Source organism: Panulirus ornatus, chromosome 1 (genome assembly GCF_036320965.1).
Source record: "Panulirus ornatus isolate Po-2019 chromosome 1, ASM3632096v1, whole genome shotgun sequence".
Taxonomy (NCBI): Eukaryota; Metazoa; Arthropoda; class Malacostraca; order Decapoda; family Palinuridae; genus Panulirus; species Panulirus ornatus.
The window spans coordinates 28,503,676-28,529,708 of record NC_092224.1 but is presented as its reverse complement, the minus strand read 5'-3'; the positions used below and the strand labels follow the sequence as shown (position 1 = coordinate 28,529,708).

General features: G+C 43.6%; 1 protein-coding gene across 6 annotated transcripts in view; it reads right to left on the bottom strand.

Annotated features, from left to right (window-relative positions):
* Window positions 1–26,033, bottom strand: part of LOC139766419 (rho GTPase-activating protein 21-A-like) — an 842,055-nt gene that overhangs the window by 60,761 nt on the left and 755,261 nt on the right. For all 6 annotated transcript variants that reach the window (XM_071695368.1, XM_071695121.1, XM_071695281.1 and 3 more), the window contains one exon: window positions 17,999–18,170. In XM_071695368.1, the coding sequence (XP_071551469.1) occupies window positions 17,999–18,170 (172 nt within the window). The remainder of the gene's footprint in view (window positions 1–17,998; window positions 18,171–26,033) is intronic.

Below are 26,033 nucleotides of genomic sequence, written 5' to 3'. Positions count from 1 at the left end.
TATATATATATATATATATATATATATATATATATATATATATATATATATAAACACGAACATACAGCAATAAGCCGTGAACTTTCATACTACACCTAATGCTCTTTAACAGCATGGATTCGAACCTTGTACTATTTGCTTGTGAGCTGAATACACAATCCACTACTAGGCTGTACTCCTCGTCCCACGTCCATGAACAACGGGGTCTAGATCGGTCACATCCCGCCAGGTTCACATTACCCTCTAGGGAAATGACCAATCTAGATTCCTTTGCTCATGGACGTGAGACGAAGGATATTCGATTACGAGTAAGTGAATAGTCATTTCCCTACCATGGGCAGCATAGCCTAGTCGTAAGCAAACCCAGTTCACAAGCATAGAGTAGGTGGGTTCGAATCCTTGCTGTTGGAGAGCATTATGTTCTACGAAAGTGCATACTAATTGCAATCAATAATTTCCTTATCATAGACAGCAAAGCGTACCCAGCTTCCAAGCAAATGGTGTGGGGGGGGGGGGGTTCGAATCCTCGCTGCTGGATGGCAATGGTTATATACACCTCCACGTGTGCCAGCTAATTCGGTAGGTATATATATATATATATATATATATATATATATATATATATATATATATATATATATATATATATATTATCCCTGGGGATAGGGGATTAAGAGTACTTCCCACGTATTCCCTGCGTGTCGTAGAAGGCGACTAAAAGGGGAGGGAGCGGGGGGCTGGAAATCCTCCCCTCTCGTTTTTTTTTTAATTTTCCAAAAGAAGGAACAGAGAATTGGGCCAGGTGAGGGTATTCCCTCAAAGGCCCAGTCCTCTGTTCTTAACGCTACCTCGCTAATGCGGGAAATGGCGAATAGTTTGAAAGAAAAGAAATATATATATATATATATATATATATATATATATATATATATATATATATATATATATATATATATATATATATATATATATATATATATAAATAAATGGCATTAGACCCATACCTCTAGTTTACACTGATCATAACTCTTGTTTACGGCCAGTTAACCAATTTCCTAACCAACAAAGTACAACCCTATCTATTACCACCTGACTGAACTTTAGTTAAGAACCATCGATGTGGAACTTTATCGAACGCCTTATGAAAATCTAGCTAGATGACATCAACTGCTTTACTTTCATCATACATGTTCATTATATCATTAAAGAAATCAAGCATTTTTGTCGGACATGGACGATTTCGTCGGAAACCGTGTTGAGAGTCATTAACTGAGTGATGGTCCTCTAAATGGTTTACAATCATATCCCGAATGATGGCTTCCAAAAGTTTACCGACCACAGAAACACGTCAAACAACAACACTCGACTACCACAATCAAAACTAGGTTTCCCAAACAAAAACAAAGACGTAAAGAATTATTTGCTCGACACTTAATGGGACGTTGGAGGTCAATCCAGACGACTTTCCTCCCCGTTGTGACGGGGGAAAAAAAAGAACAACCATCACAGGACGTAAACCAACTTTACACGGAAAAAAAAGCACATGAAACCGGTAAGTTACTTTGCTGGTTCGAATCAGGGTCCGAATTAGTGTTTGAAAATCCAATCGAGGCTTCGGGACGGTAGCTCAAAGAAGTGAAAGAGTCTCATGATCGATCTCTGGTGAGGAGAACCATCCCAGGCCAACGTCTGTGGTGAGGATTCGAAACAACAGCCCATCCACTAGTGGTTAAGTCAGGGCGATCCTTTTCCACCGACCAATTTCACCTGAAAGCCAAGCGTTCTCTGGGTAACGTCACACCCGCGAACTCCCTCAGCCACCGTAAGGGAAGTACGCCGGCTGTACCTTGTGAACGGTAGAAAATCTAAACCTCATAATGGTCGGGATTTGTACCATGGTTTTTATACTGTGAACCCACGTTTACCCTCTCTTCCATCACCTCCCACGACCTGCCGACTTAAGTCTGGTAGATACGGCTCCAGCCAGCGACCTCAAGACAAACAAACATCACGATGCGAGCGAATGTCAACATCTCGTACACGACGGCATGATGGAACCTTTGACCTGACCCTTGTGGGTCGAGGCAAATGCCAGACCATCATTCCCAAATGGCTATATACCGTCTGTCGTGCTCAAGGGAAGTAACGTCCAGCTCAGGGGGTCGCATCGTCCTTTTTAACATCTACGTTAAGTAATCCATCTGACATAAGCTGAGGTTTTTTTAAGACAAGCAGACGTCAGTAGGGACTATGCGGATATACGAACAGGGGAAGAGGGATGGGAAAGATCTAATGTTTCCAAGGAATGAACGAGGGATACACAAAGTATCGGGAGATTCCAAATATCCGCCCTTGTCCACACCCCTCAGCCCTGGCTGGTGTGTGGTGCTATGGTTTGGTAAAACCCTGGAACCCCACACCACCCACCAACCTCCCAGCACAGCGGGTACGCGTCCCACAACCTCACTAGTGTTACCTTACATCCAGGGACATGGAGACTGGCCTGGCCAATATCCACCCCACCCCACCCTTGAGTAGCACGAGATATACAGTACTTTCTCAACCGTATCTCTTGTATGAAGCGATCTAGAGGAGATAAATTCAGTCTTTCGCATGATATGAGTAAAAGAAAATATTGTATTTCCGCTAGGCCTAAGTACGAGAAACATTCTCATGTGAAACAAAAAAAAGTGAATCTAGAATGACGGACCACCTTAATATGTGTTTGTGTGTGCGTGAGTGTGTCTGTAGAGGGCGTGAGAAGACCACAATAATTGTCATTTCCCTTCAAAATTACACCCCATGATGTCATCCACCTCCCAACAGCGTCTGACCAGCGTCCGGTCCCTCATACCAGCTTGTTCTTGTGAGTGAACTTAACCGTTGTAAAAACTAAAACACACAAGACTCGCATACCATAAAATAGACGGTCGTCCCGATGAATAACAGTTTTCCCCTCTCCACCTCACCTGAGGGTTTACAATGTAAACTTCTCATAGTTTACGGGCTCCCTCCCGTGCTCACATCACCAGTGGCCAATCTTACGTAGCACAGACGAGTTGATGAGGTCAGAGTTATTCTGAACGGGTGAGGGTTACGCTGGCAACGTCTATCTGTGTATCGGTGTTACTGGGAACGTGCGATGGTGTCACTTGAAAAAATAAAAGGACTGATGGTGTCACTCTGGCAACGTGTCTGTCTGTCTCTCTGTCGGTGTCACTGATCACGTGTGATGGTGTCACTAGCAACGTTTTTTTCTGTCGGCGTTACTACGGAAGTGCGATGGTGTCACTGGGAACGCATGGTTGTGTCACTGAGAACTGATGGAGTCAATGGTGCTGCGTTGGTTATGTGGGAAAGGAAACTTGCCTCACCGGGGCCAGTAACTAGGCAACACAGGGTCGAGAAGGGCAGCTGAAACTTCCACCTCAAGGGGCGAGGGACATGAATGTTTTTGCTTCATTTTCTTCTTTATGTTTTCGAACAATCAGATGAGACTGACCGAACCTGTTTCGAATCGAGTCAAAAGGCAAATGGTACACTGTCGAGGGCTCAGCGAAGATGTAGTGTAGGAAGGAAGGGTGTAATAAAGTTACGACTGTCGAGGGTAAAGCGATGTTGCAGTGCAGGAAGAGTGTAGTGACGATGAATCTGTCGACGGTGAATTAAAGATGAGTCTGTCGAGGGGGAAAGATATAAGAGGGCATTTGCGTCTGACGAGGGCGAAGCGAAGATGTGTGTGTGTGTGTGTGTGGAGGATGAAGCGTAGCTTCGTTTGTTGAGGGTAAAGTGACGATGCGTTTGTCGTGGGTGAAATGATGTTACGTTTGTCGAACGTGAAGTGAAAGATCCGTCTGTTGGGGGTTTGCTGTGGAGAGTATACACAAGTCTAGAAAGTTGTCCGATAGTGAAGAAAGTTCAACAGGTGGGGTCCACGAGTGTAAACCGTCCCTCCCCTTTACAGTTCAAACAGCTAATTACATATAGGCAAATACACACACACACACACACACACACACACACACACACGGACGACTACGCTGAACGTCAGGCTGGTGTTGGAAGAAGGTTGCCTAAGTAAACTGTAAGCATATGTCGGCGGGAGCCTTTTCGGTAGAGGTGATGGGTAGAAATATGGTCCCTTAGGACTGTATGTGTTTCAGATCACTATCATTTCTGACCCACGGAAATAAATTATGAGAAGTCACACCTGAGAATCTTTTTTCCCTGATGATGCCAAAAACCTAGGCATGAGAAGCAAAAGAGTGAGTTAATATGGTATGCTAACCTAGATGACATACAGAAGTGGACAGATAAATGACTAATGAAATTAACAAATACACTGTAACGATGCTGGAAAAGGGTGGGGCAGAGCAGACTTGGGCTACGGATGGTAACGAAAGTTAAAATGATCAAGTGTGTGTGTGTGTGTGTGTGTGTGAACAGGACGTTTACGTTATACGGAACATATCATCGGTAGACCAAGTGAGGAGGATTGTGAAAAAAAAAAAAAACGTAGAAATCATATTCCTATCAAACTTTGCTTTCCAGTCCACGATGAAAGGGGATGATGTTCTGTGCGAGACGCACTATGTATATCCGAGCCACGCTGGATCACGTCTCCTGACAAGCGGAAACACAGATCTGCTCGGGGAAAAAAATATCCCGTGTCATGCGAATCAGTTACGGGCAAACTCTGGAATTCCTCGGTCCGGCCACTTTGAGGAAGAGGAGGAGGAGGAGGTGGAGGATGGAAGACAAATGGCACATATGATGAGCCATCTCGTGAAAACTTCGAAGGATCCAACTGGAACAGTCAAAAAGACTCGAAAAACCGAAGACAACAATTACAATTTGACGTACACACGGCCTACGAAGTCACACTCTCACATACCCATAACCGATTTTTGCTTTTTCCACCTCACACATTGAGCAGGTTTAAGGGTGACCAGCCTCTCTCTCTCTTCTCAACTTGTCCCTAAACAAATCCAAGTATCTTGAAGATAAAAAAAAAATTAGCCACTCAGACTGACACCACCTATGACGGACGCGTTAAGGGGCATCTCAACTGAGACAAGACAAAAGGCAAGGGTGACGCGGCCCACTATCTACCAACCAGTTTAATGTTTCATGTCAACTGGAGTCCCATAAGAAATGTTGGGGAACCAGGCACCTCTGTTCATCCCAGTTATCCTACAGATAACCAACTGCTTTATTCACAATCAGTAAAAAAAAAAAAAGTCATGCAAATGAAGGGACACTAACAAAATGCCTCACTAAGGCAGTGCAAAGGAATCGTTGGGACTAAAGCAGCAAGATATGACAAATAATAAAAAGATGACAATAACATGGTCAAGATTGAGAACGATGACTTCATATCTAAAAACACAAAACTGTCATTCGTCATGTATTTAAATCAGTCTGCAGACTGGAAGGGTCCTGGCGAACTATGAGCTCATGAGAAAGTCTGTGATACACGTGTCTTCCAATCATCAAACAGCCTCGGGCTGAGCCAGTCAAAATCTTAAGAATATGTCCATGTTTTCCCGCAACAACACAAAAGCTGTACATTCCTTCGTTGATGACTGATGGGTCGAAAATAGAGCTGCTGGAGAAGTCTGTAGTCGAATATAATGGTAGCGTTACAAAGCTGCGGGAGTGAGGAAGTGCATTCTTCAAAAAGGTTTTAAAACACAACCTTAAAACAACCCACGAACGCTGCCTGTATTCCACAGATACTTTACCGAGTTCGACGGCGCTGCACTACAGTTTCCCGAACTCATTCTCCGTTTCCTCATGTAGACTTCTGCCTCAACTATCATCTCCTACTGCCACTGGTAAACTGCCATCCCTCTCTCACAACTTTCCACTGTGGTTAATGACCGGGGAGATATGTCGAGGTTCGTGCGGTATGAAGGCTGATATGTGGAGGTTCGTGAGGGACGGAGGCTGATCTAAGGAGGTCCGTGAGGCATGAAGGCTGATATGTGGAGGCTCGTGAGGCATGAAGGGACCACGATACCTGCATACATCACACCAGGACCACGATACCTGCATACATCACACCAGGATCACATCACCACACCAGGACCACGATACCTGCAAAATTCACACCAGGACCACAACATCACACCAGGACCACCACACCTGCAAAATTCACACCAGGACCACTATACCTGCATACATCACACCAGGACCACAACATCACACCAGGACCACAACATCACACCAGGACCACTATACCTGCATACATCACACCAGGACCACCACACCTGCAAAATTCACACCAGGACCACTATACCTGCATACATCACACCAGGACCACCACACCTGCGCTACATCACACCAGGACCACCACACCTGCAAAATTCACACCAGGACCACCACACCTGCAAAATTCACACCAGGACCACTATACCTGCATACATCACACCAGGACCACTATACCTGCATACATCACACCAGGACCACTATACCTGCATACATCACACCAGGACCACTATACCTGCATACATCACACCAGGACCACTATACCTGCATACATCACACCAGACCACCACACCTGCAAAATTCACACCAGGACCACAACATCACACCAGGACCACCACACCTGCAAAATTCACACCAAGACCACCACACCTGCAAAATTCACACCAGGACCACCACACCTGCGCTACATCACACCAGGACCACCACACCTGCAAAATTCACACCAGGACCACTATACCTGCATACATCACACCAGGACCACTATACCTGCATACATCACACCAGGATCACATCACCACACCAGGACCACGATACCTGCAAAATTCACACCAAGACCACAACACCGGCACACATCACACCAGGACCACTATACCTGCATACATCACACCAGGACCACTATACCTGCATACATCACACCAGGACCACGATACCTGCATACATCACACCAGGACCACGATACCTGCATACATCACACCAGGACCACTATACCTGCATACATCACACCAGGATCACATCACCACACCAGGACCACGATACCTGCATACATCACACCAGGACCACTATACCTGCATACATCACACCAGGACCACCACACCTGCAAAATTCACTCCAGGACCACCACACCTGCAAAATTCACACCAAGACCACCACACCTGCAAAATTCACACCAGGACCACAACACCTGCGCTACATCACACCAGGACCACCACACCTGCAAAATTCACACCAGGACCACTATACCTGCATACATCACACCAGGACCACCACACCTGCAAAATTCACACCAAGACCACCACACCTGCAAAATTCACTCCAGGACCACCACACCTGCAAAATTCACACCAAGACCACCACACCTGCGCTACATCACACCAGGATCACATCACCACACCAGGACCACAACATCACACCAGGACCACCACACCTGCGCTACATCACACCAGGACCACCACACCTGCAAAATTCACTCCAGGACCACCACACCTGCAAAATTCACACCAAGACCACCACACCTGCACTACATCACACCAGGATCACATCACCACACCAGGACCACGATACCTGCATACATCACACCAAGACCACAACACCGGCACACATCACACCAGGACCACAACATCACACCAGGACCACTATACCTGCATACATCACACCAGGATCACATCACCACACCAGGACCACGATACCTGCATACATCACACCAAGACCACCACACCTGCGCTACATCACACCAGGACCACAACATCACACCAGGACCACCACACCTGCAAAATTCACACCAGGACCACCACACCTGCAAAATTCACACCAAGACCACCACACCTGCAAAATTCACTCCAGGACCACCACACCTGCAAAATTCACACCAGGACCACGATACCTGCATACATCACACCAGGACCACCACACCTGCAAAATTCACACCAAGACCACCACACCTGCAAAATTCACACCAAGACCACCACACCTGCAAAATTCACACCAGGACCACTATACCTGCATACATCACACCAGGACCACAACACCTGCGCTACATCACACCAGGATCACATCACCACACCAGGACCACGATACCTGCATACATCACACCAGGACCACTATACCTGCATACATCACACCAGGACCACAACACCTGCGCTACATCACACCAGGACCACAACATCACACCAGGACCACTATACCTGCATACATCACACCAGGACCACTATACCTGCATACATCACACCAGGACCACCACACCTGCAAAATTCACTCCAGGACCACCACACCTGCGCTACATCACACCAGGACCACAACACCTGCACTACATCACACCAGGACCACTATACCTGCATACATCACACCAGGACCACCACACCTGCGCTACATCACACCAGGACCACCACACCTGCAAAATTCACACCAAGACCACCACACCTGCAAAATTCACACCAGGACCACGATACCTGCATACATCACACCAGGATCACATCACCACACCAGGACCACCACACCTGCACTACATCACACCAGGACCACCACACCTGCAAAATTCACTCCAGGACCACCACACCTGCACTACATCACACCAGGACCACTATACCTGCATACATCACACCAGGACCACTATACCTGCATACATCACACCAGGACCACGATACCTGCATACATCACACCAGGACCACCACACCTGCGCTACATCACACCAGGACCACTATACCTGCATACATCACACCAGGACCACGATACCTGCATACATCACACCAGGACCACTATACCTGCATACATCACACCAGGATCACATCACCACACCAGGACCACGATACCTGCATACATCACACCAGGACCACTATACCTGCATACATCACACCAGGACCACTATACCTGCATACATCACACCAGGACCACTATACCTGCATACATCACACCAGGACCACTATACCTGCATACATCACACCAGGACCACAACATCACACCAGGACCACTATACCTGCATACATCACACCAGGACCACCACACCTGCAAAATTCACACCAGGACCACGATACCTGCATACATCACACCAGGACCACTATACCTGCATACATCACACCAGGACCACTATACCTGCATACATCACACCAGGACCACTATACCTGCATACATCACACCAGGACCACCACACCTGCGCTACATCACACCAGGACCACGATACCTGCATACATCACACCAGGATCACATCACCACACCAGGACCACGATACCTGCATACATCACACCAGGACCACTATACCTGCATACATCACACCAGGACCACGATACCTGCATACATCACACCAGGACCACTATACCTGCATACATCACACCAGGACCACTATACCTGCATACATCACACCAGGACCACTATACCTGCATACATCACACCAGGACCACTATACCTGCATACATCACACCAGGACCACTATACCTGCATACATCACACCAGGACCACGATACCTGCATACATCACACCAGACCACCACACCTGCAAAATTCACACCAAGACCACCACACCTGCAAAATTCACTCCAGGACCACCACACCTGCAAAATTCACACCAGGACCACAACACCTGCGCTACATCACACCAGGACCACTATACCTGCATACATCACACCAGGATCACATCACCACACCAGGACCACAACATCACACCAGGACCACGATACCTGCATACATCACACCAGGACCACCACACCTGCAAAATTCACACCAAGACCACCACACCTGCGCTACATCACACCAGGACCACAACATCACACCAGGACCACCACACCTGCACTACATCACACCAGGACCACTATACCTGCATACATCACACCAGGATCACATCACCACACCAGGACCACGATACCTGCATACATCACACCAGGACCACTATACCTGCATACATCACACCAGGACCACTATACCTGCATACATCACACCAGGACCACTATACCTGCATACATCACACCAGGACCACAACACCTGCGCTACATCACACCAGGACCACTATACCTGCATACATCACACCAGGACCACAACATCACACCAGGACCACTATACCTGCATACATCACACCAGGACCACAACACCTGCGCTACATCACACCAGGATCACATCACCACACCAGGACCACGATACCTGCATACATCACACCAGGACCACCACACCTGCACTACATCACACCAGGACCACAACATCACACCAGGACCACCACACCTGCACTACATCACACCAGGACCACAACATCACACCAGGACCACCACACCTGCAAAATTCACTCCAGGACCACCACACCTGCAAAATTCACACCAAGACCACCACACCTGCAAAATTCACACCAGGACCACTATACCTGCATACATCACACCAGGACCACCACACCTGCACTAATCACACCAGGATCACATCACCACACCAGGACCACCACACCTGCGCTACATCACACCAGGACCACTATACCTGCATACATCACACCAAGACCACAACACCGGCACACATCACACCAGGACCACGATACCTGCATACATCACACCAGGACCACAACATCACACCAGGACCACTATACCTGCATACATCACACCAGGACCACCACACCTGCACTACATCACACCAGGACCACCACACCTGCACTACATCACACCAGAACCACAACATCACATCAGGACCACAACACCTGCACACATCACACCAGGACCACAACACCTGCACGAAGTCATGAGCAAGGATGAGCGAAGTCCTCAGAAACTAGTCCACGGCGGTCCCCTGCCAACCTCGCCCTCGAGTATGACGCCTGGCCTTTCACCCAAACCTTAAGTATTAGGTCAAAGGCCAAGTCATCACTCCCACGCGTCGCTCTGTCTTGCTCAAGTGGGAGGTTTGAACTCTACATCTGGAACACCTCAGAGTTGCCAACCCTACGTCACAAAATAATAACAAAGCAACTAACAATTAATGAACACAGGACAAAAAAAAAAAACTTTCCCCAGTGTGTGTGTGTGTGTGTGTGTGTGTGTGTTTCTGACAGTGGGACCCGTGACGGGATGGTCGCGCCACACCCTCCTTTATGAGGGCGTCAACAGCTTTCTTCAAACCCTCTTAAGGGGCGTCGACGTGTCAGGACCCAGCCGAGCAGAACGACCGGTAATGAAGACAATCACCAACGCGCCAACGACACGCGTTCGTGATAATAATAATAATAATAATAATAACGAAATTAATAATAATAATAATAATGATAATAATAATAATAAAATAATTAATAATAATAATAATAATAATAATAATAATAATAATAATAATAATAATAATAATAATAATGCACCGTGTCATACTGGCAGAAAATAATGGCACAGATTTTTAACAATGACATACACTATACCCAGGTGAAGAAAAGTCCTTAGCACGGTTTGCTGAGAGGGAAGCCACTCTCACCACCTGAAGTATTAGGCAGTTTTAATGTCATCTTCTGCAAGCGTGAAATGGTACCATGTCTGAGGATATATATACTAGACGGGGATAGGTTGTGGGCTGGAGGATGGTGCGTATATGGTGTTTGGTCACTCTGAAATGTTGGGGAGGGAGATGGTAAGTAAATGGTTCATGGTCACTCCGAAGTGGTGGGTAGGGAGATGGTAAGTAAATGGCTTCTGGTCACGATGGGGTGCTGGGGAGGAGGAGGAGGATGGTACACAAATGATTCCTGGGCGGCACCAAAGGGGTGCTGGGGTGGAAGGAGATGCGTAAATATTTCCTAAAGACTAAACCTTAAAAGTTTTTTCTTTTTCGTATTACATTCTTGCCTCTTAAAATCATGGCCATCGTAACAAACAGCACAGCTGCGCCTCTGTCAACGCGTGACAACAGAGGCAAGCACGCCAGATTCTCTTCGGTCCTTCCAACAACACCACCACCACTTAGCTATCAGGAGGTGTTCATCACAACGGTCCTCCCCGACCCTCGCCAGCCAGCCATCATCGGGAATTCATCCAACAAATTCAGGAGGAAGTTAGCGGGATTATCCTCGCCACCGTCACCTCCTGTCACCACACATCCCTTGTCCCAGAGTTACATACTTCCGCATGGAAACCGCGTAGGACCCATCCGACCTCATGCAGAACGCCACGGGGAACCATCCCATCCCAACCAATGTGAACACACATACAGTAATCACCAGCCAGCCAAGCCAATGGTTGTGATACGAACAGTCTATCTAATCCTCATCCACTTTCTATAGCCCCTATGGTCTACAGTGTCTACTTTCTGAGTATATTTTCAGCCTGACATACAGATGTCAATAATAATAATAATAATAATAATAATAATAATAATAATAATGTTATTGTTATTTGTATGCTTATATTATCTTTACCTTTATTGTCATTATTATTATTATTATCATTATTATTATTATTATTATTATTATTATTATTATTATTATTACTTATTATTATTATTACGAGGATGTGCGTCCTAGAACAGCGACGATCGGAAAGCCAGAAATAACCTCCTTCCTGCTGGTAATATTGCCCTACTGGAGGCCTCAACGCTTAACATATTTGTCAATTGGTGTCTGTGGTTGGCATCGGGCATGGGGTCGAACTTTTCCTTCCTGCCAATCATCAATCCAACATTTCTCATGCGCAGCGGCGCAGGAGACCTTCCTCATGTCCATAGTTGAAGTTACTATATTACTGTTTCAGCATATGTGGTCAACGGCAGGCAGATAACGTCTTAGAAGAACTAGAACGGGACAAATGTTGCCTGGTTTGGGCTACGCTTCCGAAACTCTGCTCGAGACGTACACAAATATACAAATGGACGCTTAAGGTGCTCCCGGACCGAACGTCTGTCAACCTTACCTTGTAAACTTACTTAAGAAACACCGTCGTGGTGCAGAAAACCTGCCTTTCATGTGTACGTCATGAGGCTGTACTTTGAATTAAGCTGGTTGCATCCCCGACGTCAGGAAAATGTTCCCTCTGAACATTTGGCAAGTGCCACGCACAAAGGGGGGGTGGACACGTGAGGCAGGCGGGAAACTTTTCTAGCGACCACTTCTACCGACCAACAGCTGCATGCAACAGCGGCACGGTCTTGCCAACAACCGCTGTACAAAAATATATCTTATGCAGTCAACCACACATGTCGCCCCATCCGGACTTTCCGGTGCCAGTCAGTACAGCTCTGAGTGTCGCCACTCACATCGTCATGAGTCTGAAAGATGTAGATGGGTGGGTGGCCGCGCACCTGACGTCACACACTATAATTCCAACTGAGAACCAGAGTTGGACAACCGACAAATGTTCTATTAATCTCCACTGGCGAGATTAATTCAATAACTAAGGTCTCTCCTGCCTAAGCAAGGTAGCGTCAGGCATAAACAATTAGGCTCATTTGCACACAATCAATCACTTATGATATGCAATGTACAAAGACTTAAGATACTACCTGCATACTTATGATACGTACTAATTGCAATGATTATCATACTGAAACATCTCTTACTTTTAATTAGTCTCCGGACAATAAACAACCAAATACTGCAATTCTACCATATTGGCAGTCATTCTCAAGATACTGAAATATTCGATTGCGAATTTCTCCTTTTTACAATAAAACGACATAAGATGGTACCCCAATCCACTCACACCTGGACACGACGCTCTGATGCAAAATATTTTACTGTGGGATAAACAAGATACCGATCTTATCTTCTTTTTTCACTCAAAGTTCCTCCAAAAACTTTTACGGTATACTCCAAAGTCTGTATCATCATGAGACCAATACTACAGATACGAAGGAGCAGCACCAGTCATCTACCCACCTCACCACACCTGCACAATGAGTCAGGCTCACTGAGCCTGCAGGGGAAGGGATTAATGAGCACCTCCCTCCCGCCCGCCACGCATCACACCACCACATATCACCGCGTCGCTGGCGATCTTGAACCTCACATCCTCTCCATCCCTTGTGGATATCTACAGAACCGTATCTCATATGAAAACCGGAACTGTATCTCGAGCTCTGGGAATCAAAGTTATCATATAAGACAACTACAACCACCTCGAGTGTGGGAGCGAGTCATTATGGCCCCTGAAGGTTATCGGTACAGATCCTGGAGACGGGCAAACGGTTCTTGTGAAACAGAGTCCGTTGTTCGGATAACACACTCCCTCCTCAATACCGGCTGGGTGTCAGAGAGAACACCACTGAATGTGCCACGCTACTACAATGACGAACACGGAACATAAGAGGGAATGTCTCACGCTACAATGATGAACATAGAATAAAACATAAGTGTCTCAAGTTATGATGAACAAGGAACATCAGTGTGTCCCATGCTACAATGAGGAATAAGGAACATAAGAGGGAATGTCTCACGCTACAATGATGAACATAAAATAAAACATACGTGTCTCAAGTTATGATGAACAAGGAACATCAGTGTGTACCATGCTACAATGATGAACACGGAAAATAAGAGGGAATGTCTCACGCTACAATGATGAACAAAGAATAAAACATACGTGTCTCAAGTTATGATGAACAAGGAACATCAGTGTCTCCCATGCTACAATGATGAACACGGGATAATACGAAACTACGGCATTGTGTCTTGTAATACATGCAACATCTAGGAACCCTCCGACAGATTACGAGGTAGCAGATTATTAGGCAAGTACCTTGCTAACAGCCACACACACGACATGTCGATGCTAATGAGAGGTGGCAGAAACTGGCCGCCGTCCAGCTCCACTTGGCTCCACTCTCAGTCATCATCACCACCTCGTAGGGCGGATCAATAACTAACTGGACACGTCCGTGTGTGTGTGTCCAGTGCTCAGTATGTGGGTGGTGTGAGGAGCGTGGCGGGAGGCCAGTGTACCCGACATCGCCACCTCAAGCCACCACCAGTCTTGCTCTGATACCCGCCTCCCCTCCACCACAAACTTTAGAAACCTGCACATTCCACCCCAGCAGCGACCATACAGCCTCGCTGCCACCTAGACACTCCCGGTGTCTAAACCTCAGTTACAAACAGTGGCAATTATGATCTGGGAGCGTGACACACACACACACACACACACACACACATACACACACAGAGGGAGGAGGATGTGCTGAGTGTGTGTGTGTGTGTGTGTGTGTGTGTGTGTGTGTGTGTGTGTGTGTGTGTGGAGGAACCCGGTGACTCACCAGCGGCGGAGGGCAACGGTCCCTTCCGCACCTGCTGCCGCTCGTTACTTTCCATCCACTCGCACCTTTCTCATGCTGCCGCTCGTTACTTTCCATCAACTCAAAAGCTTTCTCATGTACCATCCTCAACCATCATCATCACTGCTATCGGTTTTCCCCAACTGGTTAATCCAGGCATCTTCGCCAACGTCGGTCGCCTTAAGCTCAATCATATTTTTTTCCCTCCCGCCCCGTTCATACGGCGAACCAAGAGTGACCGACCAGGCTTGGAGGGATGACGGGGGACGGGTGGTGGAAGCCTAGTGCCCAGGCCCGGCCAGCAGCATGCCTCACGTTATTCCCTCTCCCTCAGTTTAACCACAGTCATTGATACTGCCCGGACTCCCACCATCACCTCGCCTCCTCCCTCACAACCACCACAATGAACTCTTTGTTATTAAACACAACCGTCTCGAGATGATCACACTCACTACAGCTGGGCGGATCATCAAATCAACAACAGGAAAAAAAAAAACAAAATATTAAAACGTTATATAATCAGAAAGGTCAACATGCGCGACTAGGATGTATCATGTCTCCCTTAAAAGACTCCCTTTGTGATCTGTGTGATCCCCTTTGCGCTACCGCTGCTCACGACAGGATGAGCACGGGGGGGAGTGTGCACAATGAACGAGTTGACAGCTGCATAAATCAAAACAATCCCTTACCAAACGCCTCAAGCATCTTTGTACCAAAGCCTTGTGATCAGATTACGTAACAGTTACAGGGTGACTTTCATCCGCATTCCTTGAAGTAACTCGGATCACTGCCGTAAAAAATTAAATATCTTGTTAAAAAAAAATGACTTTTAAAGATGGCTTAACACTGCCAACGCAACTCTATCCTTCTATGGGGTATGTAGAAAGACACTGTGTCAAACTCAAGTGAAACTTGCTAATATATAAACAAGATGTGGGGAATTTTTTTTTTTATTAATTTTTGACCAATGAAAGAGACAAAAATGGTCAAACCATATGGATTATACACACTGTGTGCCGTGTAAAAACAGATGTGCGTTAATTCATAATAACTGACTTAAAATATGGCCTAGAAATGGCTAAAAACAAATATTCACTGAATACTGACCCGGATGAAAAAGCAAAAGTGCCTCACATCACATATCTGTTAAGAGGAATCTTTACAATGCAATGTTTCGTGGCAGATGACAGAAAGTGTATGGATCGGGGGCCTACAACATACGTTTTAAAGAGGAAAAAAAACTATAGTAATCTGGGCGTACTGGACTAAGGTACGTTGCCTGGACGACAACTCGCAAGTCAAGTGGCCCAAACGGAGGAGGGAAGAGCCGAGCCAGTGTTGTGTGTCGTTGGGAAGAACATTAAGAATAACAAGAAACATGAGAAGAAAAAAAACTTTCTCACTTCCTCTGGAAGACGACACAACAGGTGAGAAACAGAGAAACATTCGCCCACATCACCGGGTATAATATGATAATGACAGATCTCTTCAAATGGTTTAGACATTTTGACCTCATCTAACACTTAGCTGTTAAATTCTCTGATACACCCAATAAAAATAAAATAGGTATGAAGAGATGTTGCTGTGTTCTTAAAGTTCAGGGAAAATAAAAATATGGGAAAGACGCAGAATTATAACAGTGTTCCCTTCCCTATGGAGTGAGGCATGGAAAGTTACATCCATGTATCATGAACACACAGAGTGGTTAATGTGGGGAGAGTCAGGACGGGTGTATGGGTCCGACGGATTTCAAAATGAACACTACGATTCCTGTTGTCTCTCTGTTGGGCGAGAATGCTTGGTGCAGTTCTTAATGCTTAAGGCTAATGTTCTCTTTAGTAAATTAGTCTCGAACCACACAAATACACACACTCACACACGAAAAAATAGGTGCATTATAACTCTGACACAGCATATATAAAGTATATATAAAGAAAACCAGGGCTACCGATGTAATGCAGGACCCCGCAGCATTTGTGTAAAACAATCGTGCAATAGTGACATACTGTTTCTCTCACACACACACACACACAAAGGATAGGTTATTTTTTTGTTAGGTGTTCATCTACACTAGGAAGACAATTAAAAAGAGGTCAGTTAAAACAAGAGGAATCAACGGAGGGAGACAGGCGGGGTCACAGGAGGTGTGGGGTAATACCTGAAGCAATGTCAGCTGTCAGGACTAGACTGTGGGCAGTAGAAAGATCATGACCACTACCAGCAGTAGACTGTGGGCAGTAGCATGATCATGACCACTACCAGCAGTAGACTGTGGACAGTAGCATGATCATGACCACTACCAGCAGTAGACTGTGGGCAGTAGCATGATCATGACCACTACCAGCAGTAGACTGTGGACAGCAGCATGAGCATGACCACTACCAGCAGTAGACTGTGGGCAGTAGCATGATCATGACCACTACCAGCAGTAGACTGTGGGCAGTAGCATGATCATGACCACTACCAGCAGTAGACTGTGGACAGTAGCATGAGCATGACCACTACCTGCAGTAGACTGTGGACAGTAGCATGATCATGACCACTACAGCAGAAGACTGTAGACACTAAGCAACCTGACAAGAGGTGGAATTGTAGCCAAAGTGCAGGCAGGAGGAGCAGGTGGTGGAACAGGATCAGCTGGAACAAGAACATGGAAAAGAAAGCAAAGAGATAAGGCGGATGAAGATGGCTTGAAGGTATTCATTGTTCCCTCGACAAATGAGGCAAGGTCCTACTTTACACGAACATCTTCGGCATGACCTCCTGCTACGGGGGAAAAGAGGAGATGAGGTTATGGCTGTATTACTCACCTTGCCGTCCACCATGGTCAGCTTGACGTGGAGGGCTCCCTGCCTCAGGACGGCCGACTGGAGGGAGGCTGGGGAGGGCAGGTCGCTGACACAGAGCGGGCCGGCGGGCGTGCCTGGGGTGGCCAGGCTCCCGGTCACCACTTCACCGACGCCACCCTCGCCTCGCACACCACTGCAAGATGCAAACCGACATACGTTACACACACATATGCAAACAGTAATCAGAAATGAGACATTTTAGGAATATTATGCAAGATAATCACAGGGTGAGTATCAACCATACTAACGACCCTATGATCAACCCGGGGCAACACAAAGACCTCACGAAATGATTACGCTTTATATGGGGGAAAAATATATAACTAGATACAATCTTTTCTATATTCAACGCGTTCAGTATATCGTTCAATCTATTCTCAACTTCCTGAAAGGTACGCCCCATGAGCAAAACCACTAGTCACGCCAGAACACTTCAAGAGCCGTACCGTTGAGCTCAGCGAGCGTGCTTACCGTCATGTCCAAGGCTCGTTATGTCGTGTTGAAAGGAGCTAAGAAGTGAGCACTCTCATGTGTTCATTAGCACAAGTATCCACTTACCTCTAAACATTACAGACTGGGGTCAAGACTGTGGCTACAGGTGTGAGGTGGTCAACCAGACCTGAAGTATGTGATTACCACTGATTGTTACACTAATGTCCTGTGACAGCAGTTATCTATGCTATGTTAAAAGTATCTTCCATATGCAGACTTCATTTTCGTACTGTATTTCTGTCGTGTACCTAGACAGACGTGTTATGATTAACTAGCACAATGCTCTACAAGTCTTCACATGGTGTGCAACAGGTACGTCTTCACATAATGGACAACGGATACACTTCTTCACATGGTGTGCAACAGGTACGTCTTAACATAATGTAAAACAGATACACTTCTTCACATGGTGTGCAACAGGTACGTCTTAACATAAAGTAAAACAGATACACTTCTTCACATGGTGTGCAACAGGTACGTCTTCACATATGTACAACAGGTACACGTCTTCACATGGCGTGCAACAGGTACGTCTTCACATAATGGACAACAGGTACACGTCTTTACATGGTGTGCAACATGTACGTCTTCACATATGTACAACAGGTACATGTCTTCACATGGTGTGCAACAGGTACGTCTTCACATAATGGACAACAGGTACACGTCTTTACATGGTGTGCAACATGTACGTCTTCACATATTTCCAACAGGTACACGTCTTCACATGGTGTGCAACAGGTACGTCTTCACATAATGGTCAACAGGTACACGTCTTCACATGGTGTGCAACAGGTACGTCTTCACATAATGAACAACAGGTACACGTCTTTACATGGTGTGCAACATGTACGTCTTCACATATTTCCAACAGGTACACGTCTTCACATGGTGTGCAACAGGTACGTCTTCACATAATGGACAACAGGTACACGTCTTTACATGGTGTGCAACATGTACGTCTTCACATATTTCCAACAGGTACACGTCTTCACATGGTGTGCAACAGGTACGTCTTCACATAATGGACAACAGGTACACGTCTTTACATGGTGTGCAACATGTACGTCTTCACATATTTCCAACAGGTACACGTCTTCACATGGTGTGCAACAGGTACGTCTTCACATAATGGTCAACAGGTACACGTCTTCACATAATGAACAACAGGTACCCGTCTTCACATGGTATGCAACAGGTACGTCTTCACATAATGGTCAACAGGTACACGTCTTCACATAATGAACAACAGGTACAGGTCTTCACATGGTGTGCCACAAGCGTCATTCATTCTCGTATTTGTAGCATTTGACAGGAAAATAACAAGACTACGGCAACACTTCCCGGTGTCCAGTCCGGTACAGACAATGGTAATACTGCCCAGTGTCCACTACGCTTGTGTAGACTATAGTGACAGTGGCCAGTGTCCAGTGCGGCAAGGAAGCCTGCATCTGACCATCAACACTACATGATCCGTCAAACCTAACCACCTGATCCTCCTCCCGTCAAACCTAACCATCTGATCCTCCTCAGTGTCATGAAGTCCAGGATCTGGAGACACTACACCGTACTCCGTTAAGATCAAATAAAGTATCTGTACCGCGATGTGGGTCAGGTGACCTACAAGCGACTGGTTTCCACCCGTGACCCCTAGACCACAACCTGAACCACACCCAACAATATTCCAAAGAAAACGGGGGGTTTACCCTCGATAATGCCTTTCCTCAATGACGTCACGGATCACTTAACAACCCCCTCACCACCGCGAGGTCGTATAAGCTCCGACGGAATCAACTCCAGCAACGGGGTTAGACGTGGTTAGGAGCGGAGGCTGTCTCTCAACGATGATACGGCAAGACACTCAGGGCACTGCCTCTCTCTCTCTCTCTCTCTCTCTCTCTCTCTCTCTCTCTCTCTCTCTCTCTCTCTCTCTCTCTCTTATTCTCTCTCTCTTATTCTCTCTCTCTTATTCTCTCTCTCTCTCTCTCTCTCTCTCTCTCTCTCTCTCTCTCTCTCTCTCTCTTATTAAAGTACGCGTCAGCTCTCCGACGTTATCCACCCCGATGGCCAAACCCCACTGGGCTCCGATAATCACCAGTGATTTGGTCCATCCATCGCCTTAATGCCAGTCGTTCCATCCCAGACAAAATATACCCCGCTTCAATAAGGGTCAGAGGCTACGACAACAGCACTCGAAAGCTGACTCCTAGGCTACTCAGCCTCACTATTACAGGGTTGAATCCACGTAATTCCTCAGCCATAGAGCCTCACCATCAAGAGACTGACTCCATGTACCGCCCCGAGCCATATGGTCGACACGCCATCACAAGGCGGATCCCACGTCCCTCCTAGCCATACAGCCCTAACCATCGCAAGGCTCAACGCATGTGCTGTGTAACCCAACAGCCTAGCCATACAGATCCTATCAACTGATAAGAGAATCAATTGTAAAGGCCGTACAAAACCAGAGTAACTGGCTTAACCAGTCTAGCCAACAGTAGCAGCCGAGCTTTCTACAAGACACTGCCAGCATGACTTGTTATCATGTACTTCCGCTACCACCACGGCGAAAGAGACACAGGGGAGAACCACCTGCCTCGCTGAACGTTGATTCCCTGAGGACAAATGTGTGTGTATCCTGCGCAGTTTCAGTGCATCGTCAAGCAGTCGCTTCTTTCAAGAGATCAGTTGTATGTGTAGTCTTACTCAAGCTTCCTGCAGTTAACCTTCCTCAGTTATCTTCATACTCCACCCTGTCACCAAGTTTATCCAGTGTTACGAGAAACTGTCACATTAACACACGAGACGGTAACCCCTTCCGGCAACTTCCTCCTAATGATGAAACTAAAGTGAGTCGTTTCCTGTTCCGACAGACGGCAGAGGACCAGTTCCCGAAAGAGATAACTTGAACTTTCACGGTCATTAAAACTGATAGAAATGTACAGGCAGGAAAGTGCTCACGCGGATATGACGTCCTCCCTCCGTGCTCTCCGTGGTCCTATGCACAGCCAGACACGTTAAGTACAAATCCCTTACGACAGGATTCCATCACGAGACTGTATCTAGACGTTAGGAGACCGGTTGGGAAGGGGTATGAAGTATACGGTAAAGTAAGGAGAAACTGCCCCACTCAGTTTCCACTCTGAAGTGTGTTAATGAAGCTTTCCTTAATGTGACGTGCAGCTCCTAGAGCCGGGCCTCTGGCTGGCTGGCCCCCTATAGCAAAGGGACAAGGCTGAACTGTGCCCCTTGGGGCGACCCTTCGTCTGTCCCCTGAGGCTGACAAGGGCCAGGATTGAACTACAGCCCTGGGGGGTGACCCTTGGTAGGTTCCCTGCAACAGATAAGGGTCAGGGTTGAATTACAGCCCTGATGACAACCTTTGATTAGTTTCCTTCGCTGGCAAGGGCCAGGTTTCACCTGTCCTTAATAGTGGAGAGCCAAGGAATAGCAGCAACACGGGCCCTTTCACCCACACCTCGGTAATCTGCAATGGACCACACCAGCTATGGAAGGTGAAGAAAACCCAACAGACGACAGTTAAGAACCATTAACCCCAGCGGTTTGACGAAGCAAGAGGAGTCTCGGATACCTCAGCCAGCTGCCACCTTCATAAATCTTCAGTAACTCTTCGCTGTGAGAGGGAAACATTGAGATCTTCTCGTTAAGATGGAACATTGAGATCTCGTTGAGATGGAAAGACATGTGGAACGGAGATATCTGATGCGTCCCTCTCAAAAACAAGACATACTTTTAAGTATGCTGAATACGAATCTGTGATCAAAATCGAAAAATTCGTGTAATTAGTCGAAAAATGAGCATTTAAATTTTAAAAAATAATTAGTGCAGGTGCTAATTAAACGGTTAATATTATGAATTACAGTGTTTTGACTCCAAATACTTAAATACCATATAAAATAACATCTATACACAGATTTTCATTAACATCTGAGGAAGTTGAAAATCTGAGCAAAAAAGAAAAAAAAAAAAATGCAAGGCCTTGGATTCTTCTTGATTTTTTTTGAAAAATAGATTTTCTTGAAATTTTCAGCATAGATATTTTTATGTATGCTGAATACGAATCTTTGGTCAAATTCTAAAAAATCGTAAAATTAGTTGAGTAAGTAGCATTCAAATTTTATAATCAGTGCAGGTGCTAATTAAACGGTTAATATTATGCATTACAGTCTTTTGACTAACAAATACTTAAATACCACACAAAATAACATCTATACACAGATTTTCATTACAATCTGAGTAAGTTGAAAATCTGAGCAAAAAAAATACAAGGATTTTTCTTGATTTTTTTTGAAAAATAGATTTTCTTGAAATTTTCATCACAGATACTTTTATATATGCTGAATACGAATCTGTAGTCAAAATCTAAAAATTCGTATAACTACTCGAGTAATTAGCATTAAAATTTCATCATAATTAGTCCAGGTGCTAATTAAACTGTTAATATTATGAATTACAGTCATTTGACACCAAATACTTAAATACTATATAAAATAACATCTATACATAGATTTTCATTAAAATCTGAGGAAGTCGAAAATCTGAGCAAAAAAAATGACTTGGATTTTTCATGATTTTTTTTGAAAAACTAGATTTTCTTGAAATTTTCAGCATAGATACTTCTATGTATGCTGAATACGAACCTGTGATCAAAATCGAAAAATTCGTATTAGTCAAATAATGGGCATTTAAATTTTATCAAAATTAGTGCAGGTGCTAATTAAACGGTTAATACTATGAATTACAGTCTTTTGACTCCAAATACTTAAACACCATATAAAATAACATCTATACACAAATTTTCTTTAAAATCTGAGGAAGTTGAAAATCTGAGCAAAAAAAAATATATATATAGCCTTGGATTTTTCTTGATTTTTTTGAAAAAATTAGATTTTCTTGAAATTTTCATAACGGATACTTTTATGTATGCTGAATACAAATCTTTGGTCAAAATCTAAAAATTCGTATAATTACTCAAGTAATTAGCATTTAAGTATTCTCATAATTATTCCAGCTGCTAATTAAACGGTTAATATAATGAATTACAGTCATTTGACACGAAATACTTAAATACTATATAAAATAACATCTATCCACCGATTTTCATTAAAATCTCAGGAAGTTGAAAATCTGATAAAAAAAAAAAAAAATTCCCAGGCTATAGCCTTGGATTTTTTTTTTTTTTTTGAAAATCTAGATTTTCTTGAAATTTTCAGCATAGATACTTTTATGTATGCTGAATACGAATCTGTGATCAAAATTGAAGTTTGTAAAATTAGTCGAATAATGGGCATTTAAATTTTATCAGAATTAGTGCAGGTGCTAATTAAACGGTTAATATTATGAATTACAGTAATTTGATTCCGAATACTTAAATAACATATAAAATATTATCTATACACAGATTTTTATTAAAATCTGAGGAAGTTGAAAATCTGAGCAAAAAAAATGCAAGGCTATATATATAGCCTTGAATGTTTCTTGATTTTTTTGAAAAAATATATTTTCATGAAATTTTCAGCATAGATACTTTTATGAATTCTGAATACGATTCACTGGTCAAAATTTAAAAAAATTTCTTATAATTAGTCGAGTAATTAGGATTTAAATTTTATGATAGTTAGTGTAGGTGCTAATTAAATGGTTAATATAATGAATTACAGTGTTTTGACTCCAAATACTTAAATACCATATAAAATAACATCTATGCACAGATTTTCATTAAAATCCGAGGAAGTCGAAAATCTGAGCAAAAAAAAAAAAAAATGCAAGGCTATAGCCTAGGATTTTTCTTGATTTTTTTGATAAAATAGATTTTCTTGAAATTGTCAACATGTATACGTTTATGTATGCTGAATACGAATCTTTGGTCAAAATCTAAAATATCTTATTATTAGTCGAGTAATTGGCATTTAAATTTTATCATAATTAGTGCATTATCATAACTAGTACAGGTGCTAATTAAATGGTTAATATTATGAATTACAGTGTTTTGACTCTAAATACTTAAATACCATATAAAATAACATCTATACACAGATTTTCATTAAAATCTGAGGAAGTTTAAAATCTGAGCAAAAAAAAAAAAAGATTTTCTTGAAATTTTCATCACAGATACTTTTATGTATGCTGAATACGAATCTTTGGTCAAAATCTAAAAATTCGTATAACTACTCGAGTAATTAGCATTTAAATTTTATCATAATTAGTGCAGGTGCTAATTAAATGATTAACATTATGAATTGCACTGTTTTGACACGAAATACTTAAAAACTATATAAAATAACATCTATACACAGATTTTCATTAAAATCCGAGGAAGTCGAAAATCTGAGCAAAAAAAATGCAAGGCTATAGCCTAGGATTTTTCTTGATTTTTTGAAAAAATAGATTTTCTTGAAAATTTCAACATGTATATGTTTATGTATGCTGAATACGAATCTTTGGTCAAAATCTAAACATTCTTATAATTAATCGAGTAACTGGCATTTAAAATTTATCATTAGTACATTATCATAACTAGTGCAGGTGCTAATTAAATGGTTAATATTATGAATTACAGTGTTTTGACTCTAAATACTTAAATACCATATAAAATAACATCTATACACAGATTTTCATTAAAATCTGAGGAAGTTGAAAATCTGAGCAAAAAAAATGCAAGGCTATAGCCTTGGATTTTTCTTGATTTTTTTGAAAAAATAGATTTTCTTGAAATTTTCAGCATGGATATTTTCATGTATGCTGAATACGATTCTTTGGTGAAAATCTAAAAATTCTTATAATTTGTCGAGTAATTAGCATTTAAATTTTATAATTAGTGCAGGTGCTAATTAAATGGTTAATATTATGAATTACAGTGTTTTGACTCTAAATACTTAAATACCATATAAAATAACATCTATACACAGATTTTCATTAAAATCTGAGGAAGTTGAAAATCTAAGCAAAAAAAATGCAAGGCTATAGCCTTGGATTTTTCTTGATTTTTTTGAAAAAATAGATTTTCTTGAAATTTTCAGCATGGATATTTTCATGTATGCTGAATACGATTCTTTGGTCAAAATCTAAAAATTCTTATAATTAGTCGATTAATTAGCATTTAAATTTTATAATTAGTGCAGGTGCTAATTAAACGGTTAATATTATGAATTACAGTGTTTTGACTCCAAATACCTAAATACCATATAAAATAACATCTATGCACAGATTTTCATTAAAATCCGAGGAAGTCGAAAATCTGAGCAAAAAAAAAATGCAAGGCTATAGCCTAGGATTTTTCTTGATTTTTATGAAAAAATAGATTTTCTTGAAATTGTCAACATGTATACGTTTATGTATGCTGAATACGAATCTTTGGTCAAAATCTAAAATATCTTATTATTAGTCGAGTAATTGGCATTTAAATTTTATAATAATTAGTGCATTATCATAACTAGTACAGGTGCTAATTAAATGGTTAATATTATGAATTACAGTGTTTTGA